This window comes from Hypanus sabinus, chromosome 5 (genome assembly GCF_030144855.1).
Source record: "Hypanus sabinus isolate sHypSab1 chromosome 5, sHypSab1.hap1, whole genome shotgun sequence".
NCBI classification, from domain to species: domain Eukaryota; kingdom Metazoa; phylum Chordata; class Chondrichthyes; order Myliobatiformes; family Dasyatidae; genus Hypanus; species Hypanus sabinus.
Genome location: NC_082710.1, coordinates 55628688 through 55644708, shown reverse-complemented (window position 1 = coordinate 55644708; position 16021 = coordinate 55628688). Strand labels below are relative to the sequence as shown.

General features: G+C 38.6%; 1 protein-coding gene and 1 long non-coding RNA gene across 2 annotated transcripts in view; one reads left to right on the top strand and one right to left on the bottom strand.

Annotated features, from left to right (window-relative positions):
- glis3 (GLIS family zinc finger 3) overlaps positions 1 to 16021 on the top strand; it is a 485132-nt gene that overhangs the window by 412610 nt on the left and 56501 nt on the right. The window contains exon 9 of the mRNA XM_059969975.1: positions 9943 to 10124. Coding sequence (XP_059825958.1) covers positions 9943 to 10124 — 182 coding nt within the window. The remainder of the gene's footprint in view (positions 1 to 9942; positions 10125 to 16021) is intronic.
- Positions 2547 to 11677, bottom strand: LOC132394169 (uncharacterized). Its single transcript, XR_009512208.1, has 2 exons — positions 11492 to 11677; positions 2547 to 3714 (listed from the first exon to the last, which is right to left on the bottom strand). It is a non-coding gene; the product is annotated as an uncharacterized LOC132394169 (long non-coding RNA).

Below are 16021 nucleotides of genomic sequence, written 5' to 3'. Positions count from 1 at the left end.
AGTTTTGTTCAGATCTGTTGAGTCATAAGCACATTGCATTGCTCAACCCTGTATGACCTAAAGATCAAGGAAATGACACATTTCCCAATGTCATTTTTGTGGCCGCCTTTTGTTTTGAAAGCTGTAAGATACGTGGTCAAAATGTTCCAATAGTCCTAATGCATGAACCATTTATCATTGTGTGTAATCCTGCAAATTTTAACAGTGCACACAGGAAAGGTATTCATGTATGACATGGGAAAACTTTTTTTTGGGAAGGTCAGTTCATATCACTATTGATGTGAGATCCAAGTCAAAAAACAATCTACTTGTTCATTGGAGTTGTTACAATTAAAATAGAAGTATTTATACCTTACTAATCCAATACCAGCCAAAATGAGCTTCTAAATGGGGGGAAAAAATCAAATGAATAAGAAGTTATCAGAAAAGTTACACAAGCAGCATTAAATACAATACCGGCTATAGCAAAAACCAGGAAATTAACAAGAAAAAATAATTATATCTTAGGCCAGAAATTAAATCTTGCAAGAAAACCATTGCTAAATGCCTGTTGAAAAGTCTATTTATGTCCAATTCTATGCAAATAATTGTGTCATGAAACATTCTCATTCATACTTAGTGGTATAACATGGTTTCGTAACAGGCCCTGTTACAAAACCATGTTATACCACTAAGTATGAATGAGAATTCCAATACCAGCTGAAAGGCATTGGGGTTGAATGAACCTTTGAATTGTGAGGTGTTTACTACCTTGGACCACTGAAAAAAGGTAACTATTGTTTGAAAATCTGGTTAAAAGATTGGAATGACACAGGAGCAGATACCCTACTTCTCATATGCACGTCTGGATTGTCAAAATGTAAGTAGCAAATTTCCCTTCAGTACCAGCAAGTGACACAGAAGGTCAATATTTAAATCAATGTTCTTAGAAACCTGTATGTGCAGAACATCATCACACATATGGTCATATTCAGTGGAGATTCTAATTAATTTAATCTTCCAAAAAATCACACACTTAGCACTACCACGATTCCAATAAATCCTTTTACACATTGCTTAACAGCATTCTAAATATGGTTTTAAAATAAACATCACCAGCTCAAAAAGAAAGAACACTATTATCTTCTTTGTCTTCTACCATTATCTTCTCTGCATAGCCAGTCAGTCTGATGCATTGCATCTCAGTCCCTTGCGTAACAGCCAAACTTGCAGTAGACCAATGGAGGATGCCATGTCAAACCTGATTTTTAATTTGAGTATTGCAAAACTCAGGAAAACCCTGAGTGCTACTATGTGAGACTTCATTTGAACTTTTTGTTTTCCATTTGATTTTCACTAACCTAGCCACAATGTTGTTTTAATTTTGTAAAAAGAAAATCATCTTAACCCCATGAAGCCTACATTGATGTTATCAATTACTCTGGAAAACACTCAATCAATGTAACTGTCAGTGACTGAACTTCCTGAGGCTCTCTGCTGAAGGGGAATACATGAATCTCTCTCCATTTGTGTGAATGCATTTGTGAACTCTCAAATGAAGTACTGTACTCCCAACAAGAACATGTAACAGGTATTAATTGTTGCTGCCTAGATTGACTCCAAAGCCAATAAGGTCACAATGGCAGATATTAATATCAACAGGTAACAGTGGTCGATTTCTGACCAGACCTTCATCAGCAGAATGTGCAAATCTCTGCCACCACAACTTTTTTGAGTGTCGTAACCTTTTCATAATATTCTTTGGAGTATGGCTCTTTGAAGAGGGACAAGATATGTCACCTGGACAGAATCCTTTCTCCATGTCTCTTTTAGACATCTTTGAAAAAGATGCTTTACCTTTGGCCTTTGAATCCTCTGTTGCTGTCCCTGGACTTGCTAGAGGCTCACTGAGTCCACAATTGAATGATCTCAACTATGTACAAAGGTCGCTCACTACAAAGAGCAGAGCTCCCACTCCCAAACAAACTGGGAGTAATTGATGAGTTCTGCAAAGAGCACAGGTGCAGGGCTGGTCCCCATTGTTTAAACTGATTTCCTGTGTGGTAATTCTGTTTACAAGAATCAATTTCACGGGGTAGGTCTCAATTGTGCATTGCATAAGTATTACAATCTCTTCTGTGCACTCTAGGTGTTTCATGTCTGTAAGAGTGATGGGGTCAAAATGGTATGATTGATAACTTCAATATATGCAAAATGAATTATGAGACACCTATTGTTTTTCACTATTGATTTTATGCCACAATTCAATCCACAACACTTTTGTGTTATGTAATTGAATTAAGCAGTTCTACTAATATGGATTAGATTTTGCAGTCAAAACCAAATAGTACTCCTTCTCTGCTGATTTTAATAAAAATATATAAACTTATCTCCGTTAATTCTTACTACAGAACTTAGAAACTACACAGAGGATTTTCCATGTTTCTGAAACTTTTAACAACTTGTCAAAACTAGAAGAAACAAACCACTTAATAATAACTCAAATATGTGAAAAATCTCAAACACTTTACAATAACTTAAAACACTTTTAAATACTTCAGAGGAAGTCCAAGAGAATTAAGTAATTTATTTTTAAATCTTGAAAAGTGATAGTGAATTGATAACCTATCTATAAGTGTACAGAATTTTTAAATAAATAAACTTATACTTGAGACTGTCACAGCCATTCCCTTCCTTTTAACTCAAGGGCAAATGCCCTGGGCTGCACCTAGGACCTAGTTCTCCCATGAACACAAAGGGTGAATGGACAATATCAAGTGTTGATTTTGGGAGTTCAACCTGCTACCCAGCAGCAATTTGTTACTAAATTCTGGCGATTTCTGCATTCACAATTTCACTGTCATTCATTAGCTTGTAAACCTCAAGCCAGAGTATTGTTGATACAGAAGTGGTATCAGTCTCATCAATATCACACACATCAATGATCATTTGTCAGGCAGTTATGGTACATTCAAATTATCTCTGAATTTGGTTTATTTGAAAGCAAAAGCTGGTTGTGGTGAAGCTTTTTTGTCAGGGCTAAGGATATCCATATGCCAGTACTGAACAAGTTCTGCTGCAGAGAAGTCTATAAGGCTGACAGGACTGTTATCAGAGAACAACATTCCTATTTTCAAGCAGTTCTTCAAATACTTTGACAAATCATCCACACTTGAATGCAGAGTCTTTCCTGCTAAGAACATTATCATTTGCTGTAAGTATGAAGAACTCTGTAAGGAGTCCAGTCTCTTCAGGAACTGGAAGCCAGATCAGACAGCACAGAAACATTAAACATTTTGTCTTGCTATATAGCAACCATAAATTCGTCGTCGTGGCAATCCCTCAAGGTCCAGGATGATGGTCTTTGTTCTGAAGAAGTGGCCCATAGAGTGAAGACGCCCGTGCATGTACTTGTTTAATGTGTACTTGATGTTGCACTCCAAGAAGCATGCGATACTTCACAAATCAACCAGCTGATCCCAATGGCATGGAAACCACAACGATTGGAGCTGATGGATTTGTTGCAGCCTTCACCCACTTTCACAGCCATTGAGTTCGAAGTAACTTTGTCCGCCTGTTCCACCGTTGAGATCTTGGTTGTATTGTGCTTTGTCAGGGACCTCACCCTTGACCTTACCGCCATGGGTGACCCTACGAGGAGCATAGATCCAGACGGCATTCTTCTCCGTGGATTGTCACCTCATTGTGGGGAGAAGCCTGTGTAGTCCTGTGAACCTTAAATGAAGGTACTTTGATTAATTCAGCTTGATCTAAAGGAAATTCAGCTCAAAATTATTCTGTTAAAGACAACAAACAACAAGAAAATAATTTAATCACCTTCACTTCCTTAACTAAGATCTGGGTACATGCTTAGCTCCCTTTTTCCACATAATCAGCAAAAACTACTTACAGGCAAAATTAAAATACAATGCAACCATTTTTTTTTCACCCAAGCTGTGCCTCATATCAATAATGTTGCTTTATTCCATGACATTCTCCCTTGGTGCTTAGGCGTAGTGTGTAACTGGTAGCTCATAACTAATAAATGATTCTAGCTGCACAGGTTTTTGAGTAACATTGAAGATCACATGAGAGTCAGGAAGTTCTCCTTGTGCTAATTCCTGTGTCTGCTCTCCAGCTGTTTCAGTTATTTCCTGGTGCACCTGTTGTTACCTGTTTCAGAGGTTCTAAATTGCATTGACCTGAAAGACAGTAGCTTCTTTGCTATTGCATGCTCCATCTGTGAGGGAATAGTTTGTTGTTGTAGTAAAATATGTGAATTTCAGCTTCTAGGTTCTTTCATCTTGACCTAGCAACATATTGAAAGCAGTTAACAGAGTCCCTTGTAATTGTAACTCTTGACCTTTAACATTTCTGCAGTTCATTAGAGTTAATTCCAAGGTGTTTAAGACAATAATACTTCAGGCTATAGTGGAAGTGCCACATGCTATCCAGAACACTTTTATCCATAACAAATGGCATACCTTTTAGTGAGTATAGGTGAAAAGTTAACAAGGTTAAAGAGGTATTTACACACTTGGCTCAGTTACTTCATAGGTATCTATCTTACAAGATCGCCTGATTTTGACATCTTCTTCATTGTTTCAAACCAGATTCTCACAGGATTAGTAGACTACATCTATCCTGTTCATTATTCTTCCTAGGTTTATTGACATGTGTTTCTAAGAGGAATGATCATGTGCATAAAAATGGTCAGCTATCTTTTCCTTTAAACACTCTTTCAAAGTGAGGGAGTGAGTCATTCTCAATTCGTCCAATCTAGTGTACTGGGCTAGGTGTTCATGATTTAATCTCATCTGCCTTGAAGAAGCTATCCACAGATTGGGTAACTGCTTTATGGAGGACCTCAGTCAAGGCATGCTAGCACCTCTACTTTTTAAGAAGTTGCGTGAATTCAGCATGTCACCAAAAGCTTTGACAAACTTTATGGGTGCAGTGGAGAGTATCCTAACTGGTTGCTTCACAGTTTGGTATGGAAACACCAATACCCAGGAATGGAAAAGACTACAGAAAGTACTTGATACAGTCAAAACACTCCCCACCATTAAGAACATTTATATGGTATACTGGCACCAGAAAGCCTCATCCATCATCAAACACCCCCGCCATCAAGGCCATGCTATCTTCTCACTACTTCTATCAGGTAAGAGGGACAGAAGCCTTTGGTCTACACCACCAGGTTCAGGAATAGTTATTAACCTACAACCATCAGGCACTTGAGCTGACATGGATATCTACACTAATCACATCTCTGAACTGATTCGACAACTGACCGACTCATTTTCAAGGACTCTTTACAACTCATATTCTCAGTATTAATTTATTTTTATTTTTCAGTTTTTCCATTGCAAAAGAATGCTTTAGTTAGTTGTCTTTTTACCATGAATTATTTATTGAGCATGTACTGACATTGGTGACAATAGCAATAATACCCTGGTTGGTAGTATAAGAAACATCTTCTGGACAGCTTTCAATCTACATTTCAGATTCTGCCTTAATAAGAATTTACTGGTAAACTACAAATCTGCAAATCTACTTTTGATCATTAGTCATTTGTCAGTCTTTGTCCTTTTATGTAGAGTCTTTTCATTAATTTTATTGCATTTATTTTTCCTATAAATGCCTGCAAAAAAGAATCTCAGGGTAGCAAAAGATGACGTATATGTACTTTGATAATAAATTTACTTTGAGCATATACTATGAAGCTGAGAGGTCAGTTACAAAGTTAATCCACCCCTTTCATCGGCACAGCTGAGCTCCACTTCTGGACTTGGCCCCGAGTCCAGTGCCAGTATCTAATGTTTTCCAAATCATGTGTTGAGCTGTACAGTCAGAAATCAGGATTGTACTATCCTGCAAAATGTTGTTAGCTGGCAGTTCTCTCCAGAAGCACCAGCTGAAGGGAGCGTGACCAATGTCAATGTATCTGCTTCCAATGCGGCTGGAATTCTTTCAATGCAGTTTCCAATTCATCTGGCAGTTCTAAAGCTGTGCAAGATTGAAGGTCAAAGGTTAACTCTAACAATTCAACATTCACCAAGATTCTCAGTTGATTGAACCCACACGATTTGCAGACATTAAAAGTCAATTTTCCAGCAGTTGAAAGATGTGGAAACAAACTATAACCAAAGAAAAGCAAAAACAAATTGCATTTGCTGTATATGGTGGCATCTTTACATTGAAAAATTCAGTTGTAAGTGCATATTGATAGTTGGTGTTAACACCCGCAGATTTGCAGTTTACCAGTAGAAAATTCTGATTAAGGCAAAAACTGAAATGTAGGTTGAAAGCTGTCCAGAAGACATTTCTTATACTACCAACCAGGGTATTATTAATGACTATTGTCACCAATGTCAGTACATGCTCAATGAATAATTCATGAAAAGAAGACTTCCAACTAAAGCATTCTTTTGCAATGGAAATCACTTAACTATTTCACAGATACAAAAACGGATGTATAATGCTTCAGTTTGTCTACTGAACTTTTTGAGTCTTATCCCTTGAGGAAAACATCCTGCCCATGATTTGCTTGGCCATCAGCTATTAGCAATGTAGAAGGACAGCTCACCTTACAAACCACCTGACCCAGACATTAGAATCAAAGAAAAGTAGGAGCAGCAGTCGACCATTCAGCCCTCAGGACCTGCTTCATCACTCACTATGATCATATCTTATCCTTTATCTCAAATTGCACTTCTGCTCCCTCCCCATATACCTTGTTGCCTTTTGCACCTAAAAGATTACCTCCTTCTTAAATACATTCAATAATTTGGCCTCCAGTACCTTTTTGATAGAGAACTCCACAAGTTTAGAATCAGAATCAGGTTTAATATCAATGGCATATGTCATGAAATTTGTTAACCTTGCAGCAGCAGTTCAACGCAATGCACAACAATAGAAAAACCTATGAATTACATTTATATATTAAATAGTCAACTTAAATAGCAAGTGAAAAAAATGAAATAAAAAAAGTAGTGAGGTAGTATTCATGGGTTCAATGCCCATTCAGAAATTGGATGACAGAGGGGGAAAAGATGCTCCTGATTCACTGAGTGTGTGCCTCCTTCCTGATGGTAGCAATGAGAAGAGGGCATGACTTTGGTAATGAGGCATTGCTCCTTGAAAATGTGCTGGATACTACAGAGGCTAGTGCCCATGATGGAGCTAACAACTCTCTGCGGCTTATTTCAATCCTGTGCAATAGCCCCTCCCCCCATACCAGATGGTGATGCAGCCAGTTAGAACACACTCCACTGCAGATCTGTAGAAATTTGTGAGTGTTTTAGGTGACATACCAAATCTCCTCAAACTCCTAATAAAATCTATCCGCTGTCATGTCTTCTTTGTAGCTATATCGATATGTTGGGTCCAGGTTAGATTGGAGCAGGAACTTGAAATTGCTCACTCTTTCCACTTCTGATCCCTCCATGATGACTGGTGTGTGTTCCATCATCTTACCCTTTCTGAAGTCCACAATCAGTTCTTTGGTCTTACTGATGTTGAGGGCCAGGTTGTTGCTGCAACATCACTAAACCAGATGATATAGCTTACTCCTGTGCACCCTCTCATCACCATCTGAAATCCTGCCAACAGTGGTTGTATCATCCACAAATTGATAGATGATATTTGAGCTGTGCCTAGCCACGCAGTCATGAGCGTAGACAGAGTAGAGCAGTGGGCTAAGATGTCAGTGAGGTGGAAATATTATTTCCAATCTGCACAGATTATGGTCTTCCGGTTAGGAAATTGAGGATCCAGCTGCAGAGGGAGGTACAGAGGCCCAGGTTCTGGAGCTTATCAATAGGTAGGAATGATTGTGTTAAACACTGGGTTGTAGTCAATAAACAGCATCCTGACATCGATATTAGTATTGTCCAGGTGATCCAAGGCTGCATGAAAAGCCAATGAGATCACATCTGCCATTGACCCATTGTGGCGATAAGCAAATTGATGTGGGTCCAGGAGAGGAAGTAATTCTAGCCAGAACCAAACTCTCAAAATACCTCATCACCATACCCTCTGAGTGAAGAAATTTCTCCTTATCTTACTTCTAACTATCTAACTCCCTATCCTGGAATTGTAATACCTGGTTCAAAAACCTCAGCCAGTAAAGTACCATCCCTGCATCTAGTTTTTCAAGTATACTCAGAAGTTTACATGCTTCAGTGAGAACTCCTTTTGTTCTTTTGAATGCTCATGAATACAAACCTATTAAATCCAACCTGCCCTCCTACAACAGCTCTGTCATCCTAAGAATCAGTCCAGTGAACTTTCACTGAACTCACTCTCACCAAGGCCCCATATATTTGTAGTAACACATCCTTTCTCCTGTGCTCCTGTAGTAAGACATCCTTTGAACAGTGCAATCACTCAGTCTTTGTTTGGATGAGAAAGCATATTTGAGCAGCAACTACAATGTGCTAAACCATAATTTTGCAATAAAGGCCAATATATCATTTGTCCCCTGAATCACTTGCTGTACCTGTTTACTTTCTGTAACTGGTGTATGAGGACAAAGAGATTGCCAACATGTGATTTTGTTTTGCACACACACTAACCTCTTACATGGGACTTCATTCAAAACTTTCGGAAAATCCAAATACATAGCATCCTCAGGTTCTCCCTTTTTATTTCTACCAGTTATGTTCTCAAAAACAATCAATAGGCTTTTCGAACACAATTTCGAACACATAAATTTGTTCTGTCTTTGTGGAATCATATTAATATTTTCTAAATGACATACCTTTTAAAAGTAACACATACAAAACACTAAAGGAACTCAGCAGGTCAGGCAGCATCTATGGATATGAATGAACATTGGACATTTCGGGACAGGACTATGAATGGAAGGGGGTAGGTGGCAGAATAAAAAAGTGGGGGAGGGGGAAAGCAGGATAGCCAGAAGGTGATAGGTGAAGCCAGGGAGGTGAGAACGATAAGGGACTGGAGAGAAAGGAATCTGATAGGAGAAGAGAGTGGACCATAGGTGAAAGGAAGGAGGAGGGGATCCAGGGAATGGTGATAGGCAGATAAGAGGAGATAAGTGGCCAGATCAAGGAATAGAAGAAGAGGGGAGATGGAGGGAAAGATGTTTTACCAGAAGGAGAAATTGATAATCATGCCATCAGGTTGGAGGCTACACAGACAGAATATTAAGTGTTGCTCCTCCATGGCCTCATCTTGGTATAAGAGGAAGCCATGGACCATCATGCCAGAACAAGAACAGGAATGGGAAATGGAATTAAAATGTTGGGTCACCAGGAAGTTCCGCTGTTAGGAGATGGAGCAGAGGTGCTCCTAATGCAGCCTCCTCTACATTGGTGAGACCCATTGTAAATTGGAGGACTGCTCTGTCAAGCACCTCTGACAAATACCAAGTCCAGCTCCTGGCCTTTATGTGTGGCTTAGCTACTAAGCCCAGATGAACCAATCTCTACTGACAGGAGAAGGGGAAAAGGTGGGTTTTTGGTACCTAAAGACCAGTTGCTTCCAGCAGGTGGGGCCCAACAGATGTGTTTGACAGCTCATCCAGGAGAGGGAAAACTCTGATCTCAAACCTCTGTTGCCTTGCAACTATACCCACTCATGGGGAAAGCTTCAGGAGTAAATCCCAAGGGAAAAATCCAGATCTGGAGCCCCTGAGGCAGCCTTACACTGAGTTAAACACTGGCTGGCAACTCCTGTGACACTGCTGGTGCCAAATTGTATTGGTCTCTGCTGTTCCTTTAGGTTCATCAGATGCATGGTAAGGAGGAGCTTGCTGCATGGACAACAGTTTGCTCTCCATACTATACTGCCCAAGCTTGTATATCGAGACAGCTGGGCTCAACGTCCATGGTCACCCATGACCAATGGAGCCCTCAAAGTACAATATATAAAGGCAACTTCGTAAAATTAAAGTGCCATTTTATCTCATGAGCATCTTTATTGATTTTTCCACAGGTTTGCAGCCTCAGCTCCTTCTCCTCACCGCATTAGTCCCAGGAGAGTTGCTGCACCTCCTCCGTTGATGCACAGGAGAACGCCACAGCCATCCCAAGTACAACAATTTTCAGGACCCCACCTCAAACCTTATCCACCAGTCACAGCGTCTTCAGCACAACCTAGCAACATCCATGTCCAAGGTAAGAAATAAGGTCAAAGCCACTTAAGAAATCTTACTGTGAATGAAGATTACTGCAGTTACATGATGAAAACTGATTTAAATGTTCAATTTTTGCACCCAGAAATTTTCTGAGATGGAACTTATCAGATTCTGTGGAATCACAGAATCACAGAGTATTTTTAGCAGCAAGTACAATGTTGTCAAGCACAAGCAGTACAATTAATTCAGTGACTCAACTGGAACTAATATTTGGGATTTTGGATATTTTGGATATAGCTGGGAGCTAAGAGGTCAAAGAGCACATCTTCTCTGCAGGGAAATTCCCTCCCAAAAGAAAGAGAGAGAATATTCAGGGTGACTGATAATTGGGTTAGCACTTTACACAAGGAAGCTTTCCTTCAGAATACTGAAAAAGTAAGGGAGGAAGAGGTGCATTTAGAGTTGGAAGAAATGGCTGATAATTATCTATTTAATGCAGAGACTCATAAGACTGAAGATGAGAGCAAGAGAAATGCCGACATATAGAAAAAGATTTAGAAGGAAGGATAAGGGAGTTAGACTAGAAGTGGAGAACCTTCTCTCTCTCATTCTAAGGCCTGCTCAGCTCCCCAGTTAATCCAGCCTCGAATCTTTGCTTCCAGTATTCTTTTGTAGAAACTTACATTCCTTTTCATTTTGCCTTCTTATCCCTCACCAATTGAAATAGTTTACACTCCTTTTAATTGTCCAATTGATTTGAATTTGGTTATTAATGGAAGGAACCCTGGCTACTGCAGGATGTAATTCTTCTTCAGCCCAGCACAGGTTTACACTGATCAAAGTTAATTTTCCTTATAGTAGGTTTATCACAGAAGTGAGTGACATTGAAAAGAAAGGGATTTTAGACATCAAACATTTATATGTATACGGTAATCTGATTTTATACAAAACATTTTAAAACTACCTTTGGCTAAATTCACACTTGCAACTATCTAATCTCTTGACAAAGTGTTAAAATGGATAGTTTATTCTCTAAAATTTTTCATCAAGTGAGCGATCTCCAACAATTTAATCTCTCCAACTGTTCGTTGATTCATTGAGTTTCTCTTTTTCTCAGATTGTTCAGTAGTTCCATTTATTATCAGAGAAATGTATGCAATATACATCCTGAACTTGTTCCTTGCAGCCATCCACAAAAACAGAAGAGTGCCCCTAAGAATGAGTGCTAGAACCCCAAAGACCCCCTATTTCTCCCTCCCACACATAAGCAGCAGCAAAACAATGACCCTCCCCACCTCACCCACTTCCGCAAAAAAAAACATCAGCACCCTTCACCCACCAAGCATGCAATAGCAAAGCCCCGAATAAAGACCATGATATGCGATACAACAAAAACTAATCATTCACCCAACAATTCCACATCCCAGTAAAGGGTAAAGAGAGCTGTTCCTTTTCACAGTGAAAGGAGAAACATTACAAAAACAGCTCGCTGATTTGTGATGATAACGTCATTGCGTTACATTTTCCGAGTTCTTGAACTCGAGAATCGGCAACGAGCACTCCAGGTCTGGGTCTTCAACTGAACCCCATCCACCTTAAAAAGAGAAAAGAGAGATATTAAAGGTAGAAATTACGCTATTTTTGCAGATGCGCTCGAAGGAGTTTCTGTAATGCTGCTGTTGGTAGCTTATTTTACTACAATTTTCTTCAGATGAAGTATCCTCTTTCAGTATACTTGCTGAAATTTCTCCATTGTCATGCATCATCATTAACATTCCAAACACCACTTTCTGAATGAAAGCTTAGCTCCTTCATTCACCTTTTAAACTGTTCCCCTTTACCTTCATCTATGACCAATAGACTACACAGAATGCACTCTACTTTATCTACACCCTTCATAATTTTGAACACTTCCAACAGATGCCTCTCAGTCTCCTCCACTCCATCCAAATCTCAGCCAGCCTGCACTCTCCCTCCATAATTAAAATGTTCCACTCCAGACATCTTCTCATTGCAATCTCATCCTTCTATGGTGTGGAGAGAGCACTGCCTGATGAAGGTGGGGAGGCAAAGACTTTCACAACATATAAGAAGTAACTAGATGATCACTTGAACCACCAAGATGTAGAAATTTATGCGCCAAGTGCTGGTATGGCAGTCATGGGGATTTTGGGGAATGCTAGTGTATCGGTAATTGCCATGGTTATAGTGGACAGAAGGTCTATTCTCTATGCTGAATAACTAACATTATGTTTGAGTATGACCTTGTCAAATTACGAATGTCTGGATTCATTCCACCTCTCCTTCAACCCTACTCAATTAATGGTGTGCCACTTGATGTTTTGTCACTTTAGGTTTTGAAATAGAAAGAATGGAATTGGCTTGTATCTGTTTAATTAAAAACTGATTTCAATTGTGTTCAGTATGTTATGTTTCTACACACTAATAGTCAATGAGCAAAACATCAAACCTGCAGAAACTTCTATGAAAGCCCAAACTATGGATGTGAAAAATTGCTGTTGCCAATATTAAAGGATTACTGTTTTTTCTATTTATATTATGCCTCTCTATCTCCTATTGGTCTATAGACTTACCTGCATTCATTTGCATGACGTATCTAACAATAAATCTAATATGTTCTTGAATTTGCAAAGGTAACGTGCACTGTAAGGATGTTAAAGTGGTCTCAGTGGATATGTGATGAATTTCAGGAGAGAGTGGACAGGTGCTGTCGAAGAGTTATTTCAATACCAAGGTCAAAATGCCTGGTGAGATCAATTTCATCAGAGGCATTCAAAATTCCAATTCAGATCACAATCTTTAGGCTAATGCATAGCAAGAAGCCTTGATATTTTCTCTTGCCCAAAAGAGATATCTGATATAGAAGCAATGCCAAAGCCCTGAATCCACCTAAACCTTTCATCAAACAGCTCTGCCGATGCAAGTCTTGGCATCACAGAAAGAATTTTTCTCTGATTTGTTCTTCTTTCCAGTGATAATGTTTGCCAAGACTGACACAAGAAGTTCAGAAAAAGCAGGGGAGAAGAGGGAGCGGGTATGAAAACATGTCTATTTAAATGAGAGAAAATAATGGAAATTGGGTTAAATTAAGAAGGGAAGAGAATCATTTAATTGGCAGAGCTGAAAGGATGAGAGGACATTACCAGTCTTTCTAGCCAAACAAGTGACACAATTTTCAGCACATACTGTCTAAGTTATTTACTGGTTCCAGGTCCTGGGAAACCTACCTGGCAATAAACCCATAATTATAATATTTTGATGAAATTGATGGTATGTCCCACATCTGAACAATGGGGCACAGATGCCAATGTAACTTTAAAACAGCAGCCGTCATGTATATGGCCAACTGGATTCATTCTTCATGACTTTTTAATCTTAAAGCCAAATGTTGATTGAAGTGTTAATACCATAGAAACAATTTATGAAGGAAGTTATAGTTAATCTCCACAATTCAGACCAGCTGGAGAATTGCATTCAATTCTGGGCACCACACCTTAGAAAAGGGATCAAGGCAATTGAAATGTAAGGAAGGTTTTCTAAAATGGGTACATGGAAGTAGGATTACTGTAATTTTGAGAGGACAGATGAACTATGTACTTACTAAAGCAAAGATAATTGAGAGGAGTTTTAATAGTTTTAAAATTATGAGTTTTAAAATTTTGATATAAAAAAACTGATACCACCAGCAAGTGAGATTTAACCAGAAGAGACAGATTTGAGATTTTTACTGGCTTTGGGAAATTTCTCAGAAACATTATGAGTTATTTAAATTTTAAAGGGAGTGAAAGACAAATAAATAGAAACTCAAAAGACTGTAGTTGTAAAATAAACAGCTGCAAGACTAGAAAATGCACACGAGTGCAATTAATTGATGCTTCTTTCAGACAGCTGCACGGGTACGATGGGCCAAATGGTCTCTATTTAAAAGATATGTTCCATAATGCTATAAACAGACGACCAAAGTTAAAGCCTAGAGATTTATAGATAACAGTACCTGATGTCTATAATGTTAAATCATTCACTTTTGTTACAATCAATAGTTGAATCGAAGGCACCTGCCTACCACTTGACCACTGCAAATATAAAAACTACAAAATTATTATTATAGCGTCAATAAATTTCTACACAACGAAAGACCTACTCCTTTCCGTGATTTATTCGTTTAAGGTTAAACTTCACCAACCAAGCATGGGTAAAAATTCTAAGCATCTTTAGTTGTCTCATTTCATTGCATTAAAAAGGACAATAGTGCTGCCTCATCACTTTTAGTTTATTTCATAATATCAGTGGCTGTGGGAAGCCAGTTCTAACAGTCACCATCTCCTGCAGTTCACTACCTTGCTGTTCGAGCCTGTTTAGTATGATTTAAAGAGCTGTAGCCATGGTCACTGAACTTTTAGCTCAGTCTGCTGCAAAACAATAGTGACATTTACCTATCTCAATGTGCAGTCTTAAACTTGTCAATTCATTTTAAATTGGCTGTACCAGGCAAGAGCAGCTTCATGGCCAACAAAGAGCAGTAAACAGTTTCCCTGCTGAAGACTGAATGTCTTGGAAGCCTGCATGAATCTCCAAGTGTTAGTGCTTAAACAGCAAGCAGTCGTGAAATTGATCCAAGATGGACCCCGTAAGCTACTAAGTTTTGCAACTGGTTTCTTCAAACAAAAAAGGAAGGTTTTTCTAAAGCTATTATTTAAGGATTTGTAGGCCTCTTCTCATTTCTTTATACAGAATTACTCTGAAAATTACAATAATAGTTTCATGCTTTAAATCTACCAGAATTAGTCACAGTTCTTCAATCCTAGCTATGACTTAGTGTTGTTTTCTTCTATTTAGCTGAGATTTGTTTGCAGCTACCATTGTAGGATTTTGTGAATAAAACATGCGAGAACTGTTTTATGTGTTTAACAAAAGCCACGATCCTTGACTTCCATTACCAACAAACCAAAAGAGGTCACCTTACACTAATGTCATTACGTCAGACACGGTCTTTTAAAGTGAACACAACAACTCAATGACAGTGTTTGTAAATTATGTTTCTATTACGAACAATATGTGTCACCTGTCACCTATTACATTACCTTACACAATCAACAGTTTTCTATTTTGTACGAGTTGAATATTTAACTGCTTGATAATTTAAGTGCTAACTGATATGCTACGAAAACATCTGCATAATTTGGGGTGTTGAATTAAATATTGGTTCTATTATCAGGTTTTTACTTTTGAAACATATTTCCAGCAAATATTTAATAATTTCACCATATCCACCAATTCTCCACTTCCAAAACACTTTACTTTACAGCTTCAAATGTTGAAGCAGCCACTCAAATGATATTGAGCAGGTTGAAAATATACTTCCACTAATGGACTCTGCTGGAGGGACCCCACAGTCCCAGCATCTGTGTAATGATTTGAGGTGATTCCTTTTCCTGGAGCAAACTGTGAAGGATCTGTCTTTACCAATTCTATATAAGCACAAACAATTAGATACCTGGGGGTTTATTCTCACAGAACGTGAGATAAAGTTATTACTTTATAGAGGCATACAAGATTATGAGGGGTGCATATAGAATACATGGTCAGAATCTTTCTTACAGGGCTGAGGAGTCTAAAGCCAGAAGCACAGATTTAAGGTGAGAAAGGAGGAACTTTAAAAAAAATCTGAAGGTTAAATATTTCCACAAAGAGAGTGGTGAACATTTGGAACAAACTGCCCAAGAAGGTGGTGGAGGCACAGACTATTACAAAGTTTAAGAGATTTTTGGACAGGTCCTTGGATAGGAATGGAGTAATCTTACTCTTCAAAGCTACAAATGTCTGAGCTGGAAGCATGTGAATGCACCATTTCCACCTTGATCAGTGTCAAGAATCATGGAACAATCAGTGTTAGAAAATCTTGGGGCCTGCCTTCTT